At 35.1% G+C, this 21,787-nt stretch overlaps 1 protein-coding gene across 3 annotated transcripts in view; it reads left to right on the forward strand.

Moving 5' to 3' along the window:
* The window catches only part of LOC138704976 (replication factor C subunit 4), a 77,374-nt gene that overhangs the window by 11,273 nt on the left and 44,314 nt on the right, over nt 1–21,787 (forward strand). For all 3 annotated transcript variants that reach the window (XR_011333518.1, XM_069833476.1, XM_069833475.1), the window contains one exon: nt 9,042–9,238. Coding sequence is in view for 2 of the 3 variants with exons in the window: in XM_069833476.1 (XP_069689577.1) it covers nt 9,042–9,238 (197 nt within the window). In the remaining variant the exon portion in view is untranslated. The remainder of the gene's footprint in view (nt 1–9,041; nt 9,239–21,787) is intronic.

The following is a 21,787-nucleotide window of genomic DNA, read 5'->3' on the forward strand; positions in this document are numbered from 1 at the left end:
CCACGTGTATTTTGTACAGTATAGAAAACATTACTCTATTTTACATAAAATTTACCTTTAATAAGCATTGATTTTGAAAATAAATTTTTATCTTTATTGGTTTCACTTTTCATGAAATGACTCTTCCATTATGGACTCGAATGAAAATATCGAAGTTCTGTTCCTGCCTTCTAACGCCACTTCCATCCTGCAGCCATGGATCAGAGAGTTATTGCCACATTTAAGGCCTACTATCTGCGTCCAAACTCATTGGACAATATGATTCGAGCTACAGTTTAACATTTGGATGGCAATTGATGTGATTGGAGAAATATGGAATGAGTCACTCCTAAATGTATGAAGGAAACTGTGGCATGATGCTGTATTGATTCCAGAAGATGAAGTGGACAGTGATGTCACTAGTGCAACAAAAGAGGTAGTGGACATGGCACGAGTCATTGGTTTCACTGATGTTGATGTAGAGAATGTATGTGAGGTTCTGAACTCTCATTCCGATGATTTGAGCAATGAGGATCTGATTGCTCTCACTGAGGACAATAAGAAGGAAGAAACAGAAGTCGAAGTGCATCCTGCAAGAAAGATTATGACAAGACAATATGGCCAAAGTTTCTTGTATGACTGAAGCTCCATTGACAGTTTTTGAAGACCACGAGCCTGAGATGATGAGAAGTGCTGAAGTGGAACATGTTCTGAAATGTTACAAATATCTGTGTAGTTGGATGGTGAAGAAAATGACACAGTCTACAATTAGACATTTTTTACAAAACAGCTCGACACTTCAAACGAACGCTAAGCTTTTGGTAGAAACTCTTCAACTGCAACTAATATGGCACATTAGAAATCCATAAGAGAAAGTGGGCTGACTCCAACATCAGCAGAATCGTCTGATGTAGATGAGCCAGAACATTATGTAAAATGTGAACTGGAACTTTCAAAAATAAATTTTAGTGTACTACTTTGAGTTTCAGCTTTTCAGTTTATTATTTTGAATTTCTACATTAAAATTAAGTTTCAGAAAGATAATATAATAAAATCCCTTGTAACCAGCACCCAAATAACTAGAAGTATCAAAACAACGGCACTTTTGGCTGGACAAAAAAAAAAGTTTAAATGTGCCAGATTGCCACAATCTGGGCTGACAGTTTTGACACATTAAGAGGTTCGCACAAACTTTCATTTTCAGTGAATATTCGAACCTAAAATTTGTGTATTATTTGTGTTGAGTGATGGGTTTTAATAAAGAAAATGCACGCAGTTTTTATGTTTAGTTATGTTTGGGCCGTTAGAATTGCCACATTAGAAAGTTCAAATGAGCTTTCGTTTTCAGTGAATATACTAACCTAAAATTAGTGTATTATTTGTGTTGTGTAGTGTGTTTTAGTAAAGAAAATCCACACAGTTTTTATGTTCAATTAGTTTTGTTCGTGCCATCAGTGTTGCCACATTACGAAGTTCGGGCCACACCTGTGGAGTAATGGTTAGTGCATCTGGCCGCGAAACTAGATGGCCCGGGTTCGATTCCCAGTTGGGGCAAGTTACCTGGTTGAGGTTTTTTCTGGGGTTTTCCCCTCAACCCAATATGAGCAAATGCTGAGTAACTTTTGGTGCTGTACTCCATAATCATTTCACCGGCATTATCACCATCTTATTCAGATGCTAAATAACCTAAGATGTTGATAAAACGTCGTAAAATAACGTACTTAAAATTACGAAGTTCGCACAGACTTTCATTTACAGGTAAATATTGAAACCTAGGATTAGTGTATTATTTGTGTTGTGTGAAATCCACACAATTTTTATGTTTATTTGATTATGTGCGAGTGAGAAATAAGCTTCACATGCAGTTTCAACATTTGGCACCATGAAATACGAACTTTTTTTTTTGTATATACCGGTATTCATCCAATTATCCGGCAAAAGCTCGTATCCAGAACTAGCCTGGTCCCTTTGATGCCCGTTAAGAGGGATTCTACTGTATTGACTATTTCTAATATAAATACTATATATCCCTATTATTTTAAGCTACATTTAGTGAATATGTGAGAATATTATGCATATGAAATTACACCCATTTTACTTGTTTATACGGCGATTTTGCAGAATGTATCTTATCATGTATACTGAGATCTATCTATAATTCATTTTGGTGTCAGCATCCCAGATTACAAATTCGATGGCCTGGCCTTAATGTATTATTATGTGAACAAATTCTTAGTCCAGAATCAGTTGATTTTATGGTTTTAAGTATGGACCTTAAAAGAAACTATGTCATTACATTTTACAAAAAATGCATGTGTTAATATGGAGTAAAGAAATTTGTTTTGGTTCGCTTGTAAAATTTTGATTATGCATCATAACTGTGGCTAGATAATGAATATTGATATTTCAGAAAAGATAGACTGATTCTTTCAGCTTAGAGAAATAGGCTACCAATAGAAAAAACTGGAAACTAATACATGCAGCTCATAATATAGAACTGTTCAAAGGTGAATAACACCACCTTAAAACTTATTGGCTCAATTTATTATAAAGTTGTAAACTCTTCCTCTTCTCTAATTTTTCACTGTCAGAGTAACAATATCTACATCGACATAAGGCATGGTCCCCTACCTGTCCTTCGATATAATCCCTGTGCTTGGTGCTGCAGTACATTCAAATTATAACAGTGCTGTCTTTATTATAGAGAGACCTACTGCCTAGTAAAAAATGAAGCTGACACAATATAAAATTTAACTTGACGAAACATATAGAAAAGGTTGTTTTGACAGTTCTGCAGTGCAGATGTTATTAAATATTGTGCATTGTCGATTTTAAACTTTTTTAAGAGCGGTATTCACCCATTCGTTAGTTAGAATTCTGACTTTATTGTAAAACGTTTGTTTGATGTTTTGTGCAGTTGACAGTTCATATTATTAATATAAACTTCACATTGTTGTTCAAGGTGTTTGATATGTCAAAACATTTGCAAAGCTCAATTTTACATTTATCGTATGGCGATTTTCACGAAGTTCGTGAAAATTTCACATTGGCAAATGTTTCTTCGCAGCCGCAGCATGATAATGTCGCAAATGTTCTTCCAGGAACTAGTTTCACATCCAACTGGTGAAAACTGAGCTGATAATAATAATAATAATAATAATAATAATAATAATAATAATAATAATAATAATAGTACACAAAATTTTAAATACTGATTATGTAAATTGTAAACAATTTTAGTAATAACCCCCTCCTTGACAAAATTATGCGTACCCCTCTGCAATCTGTCAAGGACAATCACCAATTGAGGAGGGTGATTTTTCCTCTCCAGCAACAAAAAACACATTGTCTGGGTTGCACAAACTTTCAAGAAAGGGATGGAGATAGAGGTGATTGAAGCACAATGCAGTGGCATTCTCCCTCTCCTTACAACACCCTATAAATCTTGACGAGGGTTATGGTAGTTTTCTCTTAAAATTTTATGCAAGCTGTTAAAAACCAAGAAAATATGCTGAGATTGGTGAAGGAAAACGAAAATTTAAACTGTAAAGGTGTGTAAACACATAACGAGTGAATAACAAAGCAAACCTTGCTCTTTGGAGCAACATACAAATAGCCAGGAAATGGTCAAAGAACATTCGCGTTCGCTGATAGTCCCCAATAATGGCAGACGAAGATTTATAGATTTTATTATAGCAAGTGTAGCAGTTGTTATAGGAGTCTAACGAAAATAAACTTGGAAAATAAAAGCCGGTGGCGACAGATGCCACTACAGTAGAACCTCTATTATCGTGCTAATGAAAGGGATGGACTGAATGGTTAATCGAAAAAATCGGATAATCCGTACCATGGAAGGAAGATTTTGTAATTTCCTCTATGATCTTGTATTCAACTCGCTGGATAGTGAATCAGAAGTTCACTCATTTAAGTCTAGTTGTAAACGATGAGTTTTTAAGGGGCAAGGAAATCCCTTGCAATGACTGTCTCAGGAAAGATAGGAATAATGGAGGTCTCATGTTGTAGATTTACATACTTTTTCACGCTTTATCCTTGTTTTTTTTATTAAATGCACAGTTGTAACTCTAGTCCCATATTCTGATGTGAGATGAACCACAGTTTCTCTTTCCCAAAACTTTGTCGAACAGTAGACAATACTGTATAACAATAAAGACTTGTAATAACACTCTAGAAAAAATACGTAGGGCCTGTTAATATAATGTACAAAACAGTACTTCTTATAAGTTATATTATTTCTGAATCAAAAAAAAAATAAGAAGAAGAAGAAGAGTGAGAAATAGACAGATAATCCGTCATTCGGTTAATAGAGTGATGGATAATCGGGGTTCTGCTGTATATGAAAGTCGCAATCGGTATAGAATAGAGGCATTGACTTGTTTGAAGATTTTCGTTAAATTTAATGGAATAGTTTTAGGGCTTCTGTCGAATTTCAGCAACAAACTTTAAAATGTTAGTCTACTATGCAAGAAAGAGAAAGACTGGCGAGAAGCAATACCTGTTCATGAAAGACTAGCACTAACACTTTAATATCTCACAACAGGGGATTCGTATACAAGTTTGATGTTCTTATTCTAAGTTTCGAAACAGCTGCGTTCCATGATTTTTCTAAAAATTTTCTTGTCCCGGTACAATTCAGTAATGATGAAAAGTGGGTAGAACAGAGAAAAATTCTCTCCGAGACTGGGATTCGAACCCAGGTTTTCAGCTCTATGTGCAGATGCTTTATCCACTAAGTCACACCGGATTCGGATTTTGATGCCGGATTGAATCTTTCTCAGTTTAAGTTACCTCTCTGTTCCCCTTTGGTGGCCTACCCTCATGCACTGTGTCACAATATGTGGCAGTGGCACAATGTCCATCACTATGTACAGAGGTGCACTCATTACGAGTGACTAAGTGGCCAGGGTATGATGGAACAAGGCGCCATCTTGAATCATGTTACTATGATGTACCGAAGTACATATATATATATATATATATATATATATATATATATAAGCATAAGTAGACACTTCGTGATTCAAGATGGCACCTTGTTCTGTCTGTCTCTGGCCATTTAGTCGTAATGAGTGCACCTCTGCACATAGTGATGGACATTGTGCCACTGCCACATATTGTGATACAGTCAGTGGCGTGTGGTGATAAATAATCCTGGTGGTGCACAAATATTTATCATTATTATTATTATTGGTACTAACTACGACTAACTATTAATATACTGTATGTTATATAGGTAGGATTTACATAATTTTGTTAGTCAAGAAATTGCAGTTAATCAGTTTGCTATGTAGGTCCAGTAATAGCAAAGTAAAGTGTTCAATTTCTATTGCAGCACACCGTAAATAATATAGTTTTCGCTATATTGCGTTTTATAACACAGTTCACACGTTCACAAGCATTCGATACGTCTGTCGTCTCATCAGCCTTAACTGCTAAAAAGTCAGCAGCTTTCTTTATTTCTTTGAAATCTCATCATGGCATACATCCAAAATGGCTTCAAGGATTTCGTGCTGTATAGTGTTTGATGTGCTTTCAAACACTGTTCCTCTCTCCAAATGTTCCTTAAGAGTGCGTCTAATTCAGAACTGAAATTGACGAGGCCAAGAAAAATACTAGCGTTTCAAGATGAGTTTCCGTCTTCGTGACCTCTTAAAGCCAACTCAGAAGCTCCACAAAACCGCACGCACATATCTGTTCTTGGTAACTTTATCATTGTGAAGTTCGACAGTCTCATTGAATCCAATTGTGTCTGTATGTTTGTTTGACCCAAAATTGCTAATTTAAAATTATTGTTGAGTGTGCAGCTGAAGAATCGTGTTTTTATTTCTTTCATTCACGTACTTCAAATCAATCATACCTACGGAACAATAATCAAAATTATTTAGTTACTACGCACAGTCCTAAATTCAAACAGAAAAATAAATACAATTCATAACACGTAGCCTACTTGTTTTTGTCAATGAATGTTTGCCGCCGAACAATAGGCAAGGAAAACAAAATACAGCGTCTTTTATATTGTAGCCGCATATTGCATTTTTCGTAAGTCCGAATGTCGAATTTTCTTGCCAATTCTCTATTACTGTTCTTCGTCACTTATAATTTTAATTCCTGTGTACGTCTACCCATCTTCTTTATTTTTATCTTTTCGTGTAAAGTTCTTACAGAAAATTACATATTTAAAAGATTTTGGACACTATTCACTGCAATATTTATGATAGAACGGGCCAACAGCTACTGCAGACAGCTTGAGAACACATCTGAAAGTGCTCCTAACCCCTCCTACGCACACTGTACTGGCTCCCTACCATGCTCCAAAGCCTGCCAGTGAAACACTACTACTGCGCATGCTCCAATGGAACAGTGTGCCGCAAGTGTCGAGCGGTAAACGTAAGTCCCAGGCGTGAACAAGACCAGTGCACGTGCAGTGTTATTTTTACATAGTATTATAATAAAGAATTATGTCGCTCACATAGTCTATTGCAGCTCATTGATATAACTTTAGAAACGTGTGTTATTTGAAGAGGTGGTGCACTGCCCCTGTGCTCCTTAAGACAAATCACCACTGGATACAGTGCATGAGGGTAGGCCACCAAATGGGAACAGAGAGGTAACTTAAACTGAGAAGGATCCAATCCAGCATTGGAACCCGAATTTGGTGTGGCTTAGTGGATAAAGCGTCAGCACAGAGAGCTGAAAACCCAGGTTCGAATCTGGTGCCAGAGAGAATTTTTCTCCGTTGTATCCATTCTTCATCATATGCTAATGCAGAATTCCTGCATGGAAATATATGTACTTCGGTACATCAGAGTAACAATTCAGTAAGGTTGATGTAGGGTTGTGTTTATGATTTTTTCCGTTCCAGAATAGAATGGGTTTGAAATTATATTGATATTATACGATATCAAGAATGGAAGAAGAAAAATATTGGACAAATAAATTCGTTAAAGTCGAATAATTAATTTTTATAACCAAACGAATTCTTTAAATTTCAGGTATTTAACCAATAAGTTGCCAATATTTGGATAGAGTTTTGCTTTGAGTTGTCATGAGCTGCCATGTAAAAATTAAGCAACTTACGAACTTTAATTATGTGACGCAAGTGTGAAATAAAGCCTTGACTGCATATTATAATCAGACAACTGTACTTCCTCTTACTTATTAGTTAATTAATTACACATTGTTCGGATACAGTAGGGTATAAAAATGTCTATTATGAAAGTCTAGTTTTTCAGGTAAAGCTCCTTATGAAGCAGATTTGAATAATTTCAAGAGAAAAATTGTTCTGGGGCAAGTAGAGTTGGTAGAACGCTGGTACATTCAACCAGAGATCCCGGGATCAATACCTGGCCCCGGAACAGTTTTTTTCCCTTAAAATTATTCAAGTCAGCTTCACAGGGAGCTTTCTCTGAAAAACTAGACTTGCATAATATATACGTTACTGTAGGTACGTTAACGGAAAACCACAATTCCAAGTCACACAGAGTTTGTGTGCACTTGATGTGGGTCTGTGATGTCTTGCCAGCCCACTCGAGTTGTGTTGATATAAGGGGAAAAATTGAGACTGTTTTGTGGAGTTCCTGGTGGAGTAGAGCGCTGGTACATTCTACCAGAGGTCCCGGGATTGATACCCAGTCCCATAACAGTTTTTTCCTTGAAATTATTAAAAAATGCCTATATAAAAATTAATGTAAAATATTCGTTATAAATACAAGTGTGTATAAAATTTCTCAAATTTTCACAGCTCAAGTATGGTACTGTTCCAAAAAGTTTACTGCCCAGGGCCACAGCTTATGTGTAAATATGGCCCTGGGTTGATGACAATTATTTCTTCAGTCCACTCCAGTTTTGTCATACTAGTAGCAGTTGGTGAAATTATATTAACTTCTGAACTCTGTTGCTACAATGAACTATAAACAAGTGACTCCAGTTCACATTGAATGCGGACTTCCTTTGATGTACTGACAAGTGATGGATCACTTATGAAGGCAAACCAAATATTCGGTTTGCCTTTGCTGGACCATCCACATGTTCTGCATTCAGTCAGCAAATGCATTCGTTCGTTGTTTGTTTGCTACAATGTACACATTTTAAGAGAAATCGTGATAGAGGAGACAGGTGGAGTCAGCTTTAAAACTATAGTTTACCAATATTCGTGAAAAATATGCTTGTGTTAATCACCCTTTCATGAGACAAAAAGTGGAGGAACTTGCTAAGAAAATGGGAAAACACGATTTTGTAGCAATAGAAAGTTGGCTCCACCAATGGAAAAAATGGGAAAACATCGTGAAGAATGCTGATTTCTCTGGAGCAGAAAATGGGTAGAGGAGAAGTGGCCGAAAATTATTTAAGAAATTCTTTCGAATTGTGTTTATAATCCAGACGAAACTGGACTTTATTGTGCCTTGCCTTAGCACACCTGTCTGTTAAGAGTGAAAGTGACAAAGGGTTTAAAACTGTGAAGAACCGATTCACAGTTTTGTGTTGTGTATATATGTGTGGTGAAAAAGAAAGGTAATAGCAGATGATTTTTTAAGTACTGGTAGTATAATATTGTCTGCAGTTTAATATTGAGAATTGAAAACAACTTTTTTTCGGTCATTATTATCAATTGGTTGATGTCATCAGATTAGTGTTCCAAAGTGATCTTAATAAGTAATATGCTCTCTCTCTCCTTCTCCCTCTCCCTCCTCATGCCCCTCTCCTTATTCCAAAGTTGGAAACACATCTACATTAATGCTCTTCGTACCTAAGGATATTCTCCAGAATATTTTCTGATATAGGCTATTATTCTGGGCAAGAACTTGATATATCTCGTTTCTTCTTGTATTCTATTTTTCTTAAGTGATGTACTATGCTCACTGCGTAATCAAAGATTCCCACTTTGCTTTTAGTTGAAGATAAGGATTGAGTGCCACAACCTTCTTTATCATCATCATTACGAGAGTGGAGGAGGAATAAGAAAGATGGAAGAAAGGTGAAAAAAATACAGGGAAAAGTGGTTATAATAGTAAGAATGGTAGTGATATATTATGCTCTTTTTTCAGTGGACGGCCCTGCCCACCTTTCAAAATTGTTATCTTGGATGAGGCTGACTCGATGACTCAGGCTGCACAGGCAGCTCTGCGTCGCACAATGGAGCGAGAAACAAAGACAACCAGGTTCTGTTTGGTGTGCAATTACGTGAGTCGAATCATTCCCCCTATCACATCCCGGTGCAGCAAGTTTCGCTTCAAATCTCTTGGTGAGTGCTTTATCGTTACCATTATTATTGATGCTGCTGCTACTGTTTTTTTTATCATTATTTTGTTTTTATTTGATTGTGTAATGAAGCTATATCAGTCTTTGAGGTTACCTAGCATCAATGAAATTCATTATAGCAATGTAGTATTTTCGCTATAGAATACCTGACATTCATCTTATAGTTACGAAAAGCCTCAGAAGCACGATTCGAACTCATGCCCAAGCTCAACTTTAGATCGAAAGATCAGTTCTTTAGTTGAACCACTTGCAGCTGTTGTCGTCGTCGTCGTCGTCAGTAACAGTATGACTAAGCTTTCAGCTTTTACAAAGTTTTGAACTGGAAATGTAAGAGTAACTGACGTGAGAACGAACCACATTCTTTGGATTACAGTTAGGTAGATTGTGATGCTAGCCAAATATCTTGCATATAGCTATAGTCGCGATGCTGTTATTTTCGGTGTAGCTCCCCTTCTTTGCTTACACTTTAGGAAGCGTAAGCTCTGTAAAAACTAGGTAGCTATTATTGTTCGCTATTTTAGTCCTTTCGTTGCCAAGCTATGAGACGAGGAATCTATTTGCCACTCCGTTAAACATTAACATGTCGTAACTCCTATGATAGTAAATTAAACACACCATCATTTTTAGAATTCATAGATAAATGTCTAAGGAAAGCATATAAAAAATTCGAAATCAAAATATTTTTTGGAAAGTGAGAAAAAAATTACTAACTTTGAAGTGACCTGTTCAAAATAGACATGGACACACTCAAAGTTGATAAGCGACAAGCTTTTTTATTTTTCACGTTAGATGGGGGTCAGAGTGAGAGAAATCTTTAGATTGAATGGAAATTACTTTTAAAAGTGGCTGCTACTCAAAATCTTTACTGGTCTGCGAGTTACAGTGAGTTAAAAAAACGCGGGGGTTTGCCTGGTGGACTTTCGTATGCAGAGTAACAAGTTTATTTTGTTAGAACTATGAATTCTCATATAAATCATATCTCTGATTTCAAAATTGTTTTCAAAATGTTTCCATTGCTTAAGGTTTTCGAGTTAATCGTGAGTTTTAAAATGCAATTAAAATATTTCCATTACATAAATAACATCTATGCTGATTAAACACTAGTATGACATACTCTGAACTTGAGAAAAATGAAAAGAATGTCACAGTAGTCTTTAAATTTATTATTGGCATTACTGTCTCTCATTTCACTTTCCTGCCCTAGCAGAAGAGCTAATCTATTTCAAACCAATCAAGATTTGACATTGATATGTCCAATTTTCTTTTTCAACTTTTTTTCCGGCATGTTTAATACTTTACTGAGTTTTGGCCACAAATGAAAGGTAAAAATATATTTATTAATAAGGGGATTTATATGCAATAAAAATATAGAAATATGAACGCATTTATTCAGCAGCGTTAAGCGCTTGTGGCTTTCTCTTCCACTCAACCAGGTCTACAATAAATACAAGTACAAAAGTTATAACAATAATAATAATAATAATAATAATATAATAATACGTTGCCAGATAAAATCAAATAAATTAAGTGCTTGTGGCCTTCTCTTCACTGAAGTTATTATTATTATTATTATTATTATTATTATTATTATTATTATTATTATTATTATTATTATTATTATTATTATTATAACTTTTGTAAATGCATTCACATTTCCATACTTGTATTGGATATAAATCTCCATATTAATAAATATATTTATTACTTTTCATCTGAGCTCAAGACTCAGTAAATCGAATGAAGTATTAAACATATCCGAAAAAGTTAGAAAAGAAAGTTGGAGATAGCAATGTCAAATCTTGATGGGTTTGGAGTGGATTAGCTCTTCTGCTAGGGCAGGAAAATGAAACAAGAGAGCTTCATTCCATGAAATAATGTTAATGATGATGATGATAATAATAGTAATATAAATAATATTATTAATAATTATAATAGTGACAGTAATACCAATAATAAATTTAAAGACTACTAGGCCTATGATATTCTTTTCATTTTTCTCAATTTCAAAGTATGCCATGCCTATTTAAACAGCATATACGTTATTTATGTACTAGAAATATTTTAATTACATTTCAGACTCACGATTAACTCGAAAACCTTAAGCAATGGAAACATTTTGAAAACAATTTTGAAGTCAGAGCCATGATTTCTATGAGAATACGAAGTTGTAACAGACTAAAGTCGTCACTCTGCATACAAAAGTCCTCTCCCTCCCCACCCCCGCATTTTTTTAACTCACCGTAACTCGCAAACCAGTAAAGATTTTAAGTAGCAGCTACTTTTAAAAGTAATTTCCATTCTTTCTAAACATTTCTTCACTTTGGCCCCCATCTAACGTGAAAAATAAAATGCTTGTTCGTCACTTATCAACTTTTGAGAGTTTCATTGTCTATTTTGAATGGGTCATTCCGAAGTCAGTAATTTTTTTCTCACTTTCCAAAAAGGATTTTGATTTCGAATTTTTTTCTATGCTTTCCTTGGACGTTTATCTATGAATCCTAAACATTACAGTGCGTTTGATTTACTATCATAGGAGCCATTTAACGGTGTTTCAAATAACATCCTTATGTGCTTGCTGCAAACGGCAATGAAAGAATCAAAGTAGCGGGCGATTATATTCACTATTTATCGAGCCTTAAGAAGTGCATAACGTGATCAGCAGCAAATGACAAGACGCACACATTTAAATGTATCTGACCTGCAACATGATTGGTTACTGGAAATACGAATGACGCGACTATAATATGAGAATTGCTTAAAATTATTAGTTATTTTAAGGCCTAATGTTGTTCTTATTATACTTAATGTATTCAAATCTGAAATAAGACTGAAATGATAGAAAGATGTTCACAAAGCCTTCTATAGTATTTTCTAGAAATCTGGAGCATCAATGATAAGCTACTCGCTCTCATGATAAAGATACTAGCTATTATGACATTTCTAATCGTTCAAACACCAATTCTCAGCTACTGTTTTTCCTGTTTCTTTGAATATTTCATTAAGTGTTATTTCACATACATTGTCAAGTTTAACAGGGTACTTTTGTGGTAGGTATTAGTGCAGACATTCCCATGACTTACAAATCTGGGCCATGGTAGATGTCAAATCAACATACTGTATAGATTTACAAGTTTATACCATCAAAGAGGGAAATAAAAATTAAAAAAACTAAGGACAAAGAGCTGTGCTGGACCTGATGAACTGTTTTGCGGAGGATATGGTGATACAACAGACTTTTTTACCTCCATTCCTCTAGCACAAGAACTTCACAAGAGGAATCTGACCTTATGTGGTACCTTGAAGCAAAATAAGGCAGATATTCGTAAAGTTATATAAAGTTAATCCAACCAGACCAGTGGACTCTTCTGTCTTTACCTTGAAAGATGTGCTGGTATCCTATGTTCCCAAGAAAAAGCAAGCTATAGTTTTGCTAAGTACTGAACACTATGACAAGAGGATTGGAGATGAAAGCCAATACCATAAACCTGATATTGTTCTCCATTACAACCAAACAAATGGTAGTGTGGATACAATGGATAAAATAATCAATGAGTATTCTATAAATTGCATAACAAGAAGATGGCCATATGTTGTATTCATGAACTTGATTGACATAGTTTCCCTAAATGCATTCATAATTTGGATGAAGAAAAATTATATGTGGAAAGCTAATTCTTTTGACAATAGAAGGTTTTTCCTTCTTGAACTGGAAAAGAGTACACAAAGTGTTTACAGATTCAATGAAAAACCTGTTTTCTGAAGTGCAGAATTCATAAGTTGCAGAAAAATAACAGAAACTGAAAGGCTGTTGTGAATTATGTCCAAGAAAAAAAATATAGAAAACAAGAACGAATTGTAACAAACACCAGAATTTTGTTTATCAAACTCAGTTTAAGAAAATACAGAGATAGTGTGTCTTGGATATCACAACTAATGAACACGAATTTGTGAAACTCAGTGTAATAAAATACAGAGATAGTGTGTCTTGGATGTCACAACTAATGAACACGAATTTGTGAAACTCAGTGTAATAAAATACAGAGATAGTGTGTCTTGGATGTCACAAATGAACACGAATTTGTCAAATTCAGTGTAAAGATTAGTTATTAGAAATGTTGGAAATGAACTTGTAAACATGGTGGAGGAAAAAATCAGAAAAAGTATGTATGTATCCAATGCCCACCCACTTCACTTTACGTGATTCGAGTTCCGCATATTGCGGATGGATGGCAGAACTGCTATCCATTTTCTAGTTGTACACTACTTCGGCGGGCCACACTGTACATGATGTGTATCTGTGAAGAGTTATGTCGTGTACTAGGGTGAGTGTATGCGTAAGTGTTCATGTAAATGTAGTGTCTGGAATGAGTGATTATGATGAATATGAAGGGAGAAGGGAAAACCCGGTGCTGGCACATAGCCTACTCCTGTCAAATAGCACCAAATGGGCCGCCAGGCTTAATGTCCCCATCCAACAGACGAATCACTATGAACAGTGACATGTGCCTTCTCTTCATATGCACTGTGGAGAAATTTAGGATTTAACCCAGGCATATTGATGCACAATCTAGTGATTAGAAGTTGTGCACTCCCATCTCTTCTAGTCCTGAGGTAGAAATGTTACATGAAAATTTCGACCCTGCTGGGAATCGAACCCGGGCCAGCTAGTCTGGAGGCAGACATGCTAATCACAGAGCTAATCAGAAAAAAATATTGTCCTGGATATATTGAAACTGGAATTATAAAACAAATTTGTTTCATTTGTTTTAAAATTAACAATGCTGATTTTAAGCTTCATGGCTTAAAAATTAAGCCATGAAGCTTAAAATCATTGTAAAAGTTTTAAAATCATTGTAAAAGTTCTGAGGTGAATATGTAGTAATAATATGAATGTGTTAATTTGAATTTTAGGCCTGGGGTTTGCCTGGACCCCCTCTCATTGGTTTAAGGAAATTCAAAACCATAACAGTAGAAAGTTGACTGTATGAACTGTAATTACTAAATGTTACCATAAGGGCGGGGACAAACAAGAGGGCATAATGTCTTTTATACACTGACCAGCAAAAAAAACTAATCACTTGAAAAAAAAAAATGCTAAAAGTAAAGTTTAAATGTAAATTATGAAGTAATCTCAGAAATATAACTGTTATCGTACTAAATTTAAAAATTACACTTTTATGAACTTTTGACACGTAAATTCACGCCTTTCACACCAATTAATCTTCGGTTTATCGCCTAACAACGAAGGAGTGTGTTTCTGTGCTGAACATGTGGGATAGGTCATCATAAACAATTGAAGAGGTCTTATTGCTTTATTGCTTCCTTTCCTTTTTGAAAATGAATAACAACTGTCGAAAATGGTTTGTTTGCCATTTCGTCAGTAAGTTTAGTTCAGACAATGCCTCTGTCACCCCAAAACATTGCCAGAGCTGTCGCTCTCATTGATGTCGGATGCAGCGTCCGTTACGCTGCTGCTACCATAGGCGCAACATACACCACAGTGCAAGAGGCTGTGAAATGGTTCTGGGAAACACAGAGTTACTCCAGAAGACCTGGATCTGGCAGAAAAATGACTTCAGCCCGAGATGACCGATTTCTCGTCAGCCAGGTTCTAAGAAACTGCCATACTACAGCAGTTGAAGCTCGGAATCGACTACAACATGTGCGGGGTGCTAATGTGAGCGAGAGACTGTTCGACTATGCTTTGGAGAACAAAATCTTCAATCACTACGACCTGCTATGGGACCAGATCTGACCAAACAGCACCAAGCCAACCGTCTTCAGTTCGCTTGTCAGCATGCCCAATGGACTGTGCAGCAATGGAGCAGTGTGCTGTTCTCTGAGGAGTCCAGGTTCTCCCTGAAATCCGCAGGTGGTAGGGAAAGAGTCTGGAGACGATCTGGAGAGTAGTATGCAGAGTGCACATTGTCTGCAAGGACGCCATTTGGTGGAGGCTCCGTGATTGTGTGGGTGGCATCTCCATGGAGGCCCGAACGGAATTGGTGATTGTCGAGAATGGTAGTCTCAACGCTCACTGCTACGTCAACGAGATTCTCGTCGATCACGGCATGCCCTTTGATCCATTCATTGGAAACAATGCTCGACCACATGCAGCGCTCAGCGTATCACAGTATCTTGATGCATTGGAGATTGTTCATCTCAACTAACCAGCTCAGAGTCACGACCTAAACCCTATTGAACATCTCTGGGATAGGTTGGGTAGACGTATCCGAGATCGTAATCCTGTTCCGGAGATCTTAGATGATCTGTGGGCGGCACTCCAAGAGGAATGGAACAATATTGACCAGAGAAACATCATAACCTTAATTGAGACCATGCCTGAGAGAATGGCGGCTGTAATTAGGGCCAGATGGGGACACACCAGATACTGAGTGTTTAATTATTGTTAGTGTGAATTTAAGTTTTGTGCATCATCATCATTTTCAGTTAAGTTTAATGGACAAATATTCAGCTGAAAGTTAAGCGAAAAAGTTTACAAAATTTCATCAAAAGTGTAGATTTATGAACATATGACGGTCATTGACTCAAAATTGGTCTGAAAGTTGTGAATTTACGTGTCACAAGTTCATAAAAGTGTAATCTTTAAATTGAGTATGATGACAGTTATGTTATTTCTGGGATTACTTCATAATTTACATTTAAACTTGACTTTTAGTATTTTTTCAAGTGATCAATTTTTTTTTGCCAGTCAGTGTATATTGTTGAAATCCCTTTCAGTAGAATGGTCATAAAACCATGAACAATTTAGGGCCAGTACAAAAACTGAATGCATGAAGTAAACACATCTTTTAATCCTGGCATGAAAATATGCGACAGTTTTAGAAAATAGCTAGCAAAGGAAGATAAAGCACACCCAATAGGAAAGGGTGAAGTGTGTGAGTGTTTTGGCAGATAAGAGTTCATTGATTGTAAATGATTGTCTAATGAATATTAAAATAAATCTTTTTCTTGTATTGAAGAATCACCAGTTGTAAAGAAGCGAATGTGCAAAAGAAAATTTGAGAAAATGAAAAATAATCTAATTGCAAAACTAACAAATCAAACTGAAACTTCTGAAAGTAAAGATAATGATCCCGATTCATAAATTCTTCTACAATTGAAGAAGTTCAAACAGAAAGCACAAGTGAGAAATTTCAAAATGTTGACTCTTCTTCCTATGAGTTGGTTAATTGAAAATGAATTCGTGATAAGCAACAGAATGGCTAGAAGAGCTGAAGCTCTAGGAAAGGAAAAGGGAACTTTGTCAACTCCTGATAAAAAGCCAGAAAAAATTACTTGATGCAGTCATAGAAGAAGTCCATCATTTTAATAATATTGTAGTGTTAATGTAAGTCGAGTCCTGTAGGGTAAGAAGATTTTATATCCATCTGTCTTCAAATACTAGATTCGAATCAGAACATGTTGGAGATCCAACTGGAGGAACTTATTCATATTTTCTTTCTCCAATTTTTTTCTTTCGATATTGGAAACCATAAATCCCTCCTTTCCATCATTCACCTATAATCATTAAACAAGTGCATAGATTAAAAATTGAAAATTCTAGTTTTGGTCGAGAACTGAGATATATCATGATGCGTATTGCACATATTGGTACCTGCTATTAATCAAATAGATAGGTAGCGGGATAAACAGTGCATAATCACTGTATTTTCTCTGACAACCGAATTTCGATATTATGCATGAAGATTATGTAGGCCTAATAAATAGTTTGTGTAATAATCCTGTTACTAATATTTGTCACAGCTGCTCTACTTCCAATTTTGTTATTATGTATTTATTTATTATTTTTTACCTGGGATCAGGAGATATTTTACATCAGAAGTCAATGCAATATTATTCTTATTTTACAGTTCATTAGTAGATACTTCGTACACCAGTCCTTGAATAAATATGTAATATAATACGCACTTATTTATATCCAGCACAATTTTTTATTGTATCAAATTATTCTTAATTAGGCAAGCAAACAATATGGGAATCAGTTTGGAACTGAAGTAATTCTTCTTTAATTATGTTCATATATACAGTTCATAGTGATATTTTTTTTCATCAACAATAGTATTATTAGGCTAAAACAATCCATAATGCAATACATACAGGGTGGATGGTAACCTGTGCACCAAAATGAAACTGGCAATAGATTATGAGGAGAAATTTGAAAAATGTAAACAAGTTTTTTCTTTAACATTCACTGTTTTAGGAGAAATCGTTATGTTTTTATGAAGCATTTGGCAACATCACGGCTGCTGCAATAACTCTAAGCAAGCGCATCCTGGACTCCTTAACTTCCCCTCTCCCTCTGCTGTATTCAGTTCGTAACATGTGACTTGCAAGATTTATTTCAACGATTTTCACTATTATTCAATTTAAATTCATGGTTAAACAGTTTTTACTTTCTGCTTGTATAGCAATCAGCCATTACCACAGTAGAGCACTGCAAACATTGTGCAAAGACTATTTTTTTCCTGCTTCATAGAGCATCATCGAAGGAAAAGTGTAATAAAAGCTTTGTTATGTTTAACATGTAGAATCACCTTTTAAAGTTTTGTACAGAGGTTACCATCCACCCTGTATAGTCTGCTTTACAAATAAGATTCTTAAAGTAAATTTCACCTTTCACCAAGTTTGCGGTACTCAAAATTAAACTGAAATGTGTTTATTTAGCATGTATTATACAACTATGGGTGATTCCTTTAATAATGTACTGTATATGTAAGGAGCAGCAAGGCAGCAGCATTATATTGCGACTTACCAATGATAGTGACAAAGCAGTTGATCACTTTTGCTTTAAAATATGAGATGCATTTAAAAAGTTCGTGGCCTGACATATAGATGGCATTGAAAACGTGTTAACAATGCTGCCATTGTTAGCAACCATTTTATATTAGTTCAAGCAAGAAAATCATTTTCTGTTGACTATCTTTTGTGTAGTTTAATTTTGAAGTTAGTACGCCGAACTGATCGACTTAGAAAATATCTAGCTTCATGTTGTCATTAAATATTTCGTAAAAAGGGGGTAAGTTCAATAGAAATTCAGGCAGACATGGATGCTACACTAGGGGAATCCGCTCCAGCATTTCGACTGTCAAAAAATGGATGGCACTATTTAAACGTGGTCGAGAGAATGTGGAAGAAACATCCAGGCTCTCAAAGTTTTTGAACGAGATTCGTAGATACAACTACGAAGAGTTAAAGGAAAAATGAGATTACAAATTCGTTTCATGAAGTTTTAATGCTGTATCCATATTACCATAATAATCAGGGAACGGATTTATATGGACTAAAAATATATGAAATATGTAAATATATATGTAGTTATTTTTACCAAAATATGGAATTAAATATGGATTTTTACCAAAATATGGAATTAAATATGGACTTAAAATTATAAAAAAATGACTATGTACGTTAAATATTGGTACATTTTAATCAAACTAAACAAAAAATATAATGGACGTACCTTATCTTCCAATGTAGTTTCAACAAAACACAATTTTTATTGTCTGTTACCATAACAATAGGTTACAAACATTTCTTTCAAGTGCTGAAAAGTGAATCTTCTTCTATTGTCTCTGAGGATAGATTTATACTGACTAAAAGAGCGTTCGACGTCACAAGAAGTAACTGGTACATAATTCAATTTCACAATGTCTGCTGGGGATAAGTCCAAGTTAATCTTCACTGTTGATTCACCACTCATCACAGCAACAACCTTTTGTAGTTCTTCATATCCAGGGTTTTTTGAAAGTACAGTGTCCACCTTAGCTCTTACTGCATCTGCAACTTTACCTCTACCACGATTCAGTTGTTCCACAGTACTATTTATAATTTCAAAACTTTCAGATAGTGAAAGGTGCCTATTTTGGAGACTTTTGAGCGTTTTTATGATGCATGAAAATGTATGCTGAATGTGAGCTAAGTCATTCTTCACACTTATGTCACAGGTAACTGTTTTCGCAGTATCAATTGAGACTGCATCTTCAGAGTCCAATGCAAGGAGAACATTGTTAATAGAGTCTATATGTTCGGCATAATATTCAACTGCTTCTAGCCATGTACCCCATCTAGTTAAAATTGGCTTTGGTGGCAATGGAATTTCAGGGTACATTTCTTTCAACACGTTAACTCTACTGGGAGCTTTGAGAAATACTTTTTTCACTGATGAAATCAACAAATCTACTTTAGGGAAATTGTCTCTGACCACTTCTGCCACACGATGAAATGCATGCGCCACACAAGTAAAATGAGTCAATTTAGGATATACAACAGATAATGCTTGTCCAGCTTTGACCATATAAGGGGCAGCATCGCTAATAAAGAATAACACATTATCGTACATAATACCCTTTGGCCACAGGATACCCATAGCTTCGTTGAACAGTTTAACTATAGTTTTGTTATTGCACTTTTCTAGAACATCACAATGTAAAAGAATTCGTTCAGAATATTGTTCACTTAACAAACCGATAACTACATTACCAACAAGTCTACCTTCTTTGTCGGGAGTCTCATCAATGGAAACCCAAATTGAACTATCTTTAATTTCATCTCTTATCTTCTGTATTGTCTCATCGTAGATGGATGGAGCATACGTCTTCCTAAGTGTTGACTCATCCGGGATTGTATGTTGAGTATATTTTTCAAGGAATTCCCTGAAGAGCTTATTCTTTAGTTTGTAGAGAGGAATATCAGCAGAGATGAGAGAACGGCACAGGTCGATGTTAAACTCAGATCTTACATTCGATGTTGTTGGTTGTGTTAAAAACAATTGTCTCTGCTTGGAATTTAGTTGTTTGTTGGCCTGATGTTTACTAGTTGTAATGTGTTGTTGCACCAGGAACTTTTGTGTAGATGATACTGCACACTGACACAAATTACAAAATAATATTTTATTGTCAGTTGATAAACCATCTTCTTTAAATTCTGAAATGTAACTTGTTAGTTTTGATTTTAAATTGACTGAATGACGTACTTTTGGCATATTTACCGTCTTTATAGTATGATTTACAAAACTGAACCTATGTGTACTCTGACTGGCATTTAACTGTTGAGCTGCACAACTGAAGTCTGTTAAAAATTTTAAATTAAATTAATACAGTTTTGTAACTTACTTTCCCATTGTTGATAGGACTGCTAATTTTCAAATAACTCTGATGTTAAAGGGATTACTGAACATGTGTTTAAATCTCTATTGTTGAAATGTATTTTTAAAAGTTAATGGAATTTTGTTTTGTTTTATTGTTAAACCTAATATAATATGGACTGTTTTATATGAAATATGGAAAATATATGGAAATTAACGAAAATATGTACTAAACTCTAAAATATGGAAAAATATGGAAAATAAAAGTAGGATTTTTCAACCCTACACATTGTGAAACATAAAGATAATGCAAAATATAAATTATATTAGCTTTATAAGTAAATATGTATTTACATATAAATCCTTTCCCTGATAATAATACAGTAAAGCACGACTTACTTAAAGTGAACTAAGCTGTAGACAGTGTTTACTACATGTACTGTTTCCTCTCTGCTACTTTGCCTATGTGTGTACTTTAAGTATTGAAGATGTTCTGTGTTTGACCTCACAGCATCTACGAGCTACGTTAGAGTACTGGTAGTATAATGCAAAACAGTGGGAGTGAAAGGAACCACATTTCTTTCAGCTTTATCTCCTCATTTGATTATATAAACACGAATGTATAAGACGTAATAGTAAACTGTAGATACCACAGATACTGTATCAACATCACCTGCAATATTCAGTTTGTTTTATGTAATCACTTGATATAATGTGTCAAAATTCACGTAACATGTATGACATTAGTACCAGCACAAGCGAAAAGCAGAGTAGCCTATCAGTATACAATTTGATGACATTATGTACATTAGAACAATAAATGATTAAGTGATTGTTACTTGCATTCAATTGGTAATAATTCAGTCACAAAAAAAATAGTGTTTACATTTAAAAAAAAAACAAGTTCACATTTATGTCTCAAATGCTTTCATGCATAAGAACTTTATTATTTACAACTTAGGCCCTTCTTGTTATGTTTTAATTCTCGTTTGAGTTAATTTTTATCAGAGATGAAAATAGTGACTTACCATGTATGTATGTGAGTGGATAGTCAGAATGGATTTGGTGAAGGTAAATAAACTCATTGTTCACCATGAAATTACTCATAGAGATTTTAACATTTATTGACAGTTACGGCTTGTTGCCATTGTCAGTGGCACACCCATCCATAGGTGAGGGGCAGTTGAGGGGGCTCAGGCCCCTCAAATAAAAAATGGGAAGGGAGAAAGAAGAAACTTTTTTAATACATTAACGTGTCTGTATCTTTTGAAAGTGTGTGATCTTTGAAACATTTATTTTTAAACAGGGCTGTATGTAAATGGGCGTTTACAACATACTTTTTTTTTGTCAAACATTGTAAGGATACAGCATTAATGTTGATCTACGATACTGATTATAAATAGCCTCCCCATACCATATTTCTGGGTG

The sequence above is a fragment of the Periplaneta americana genome, chromosome 8 (genome assembly GCF_040183065.1).
Source record: "Periplaneta americana isolate PAMFEO1 chromosome 8, P.americana_PAMFEO1_priV1, whole genome shotgun sequence".
Classification (NCBI taxonomy): domain Eukaryota; kingdom Metazoa; phylum Arthropoda; class Insecta; order Blattodea; family Blattidae; genus Periplaneta; species Periplaneta americana.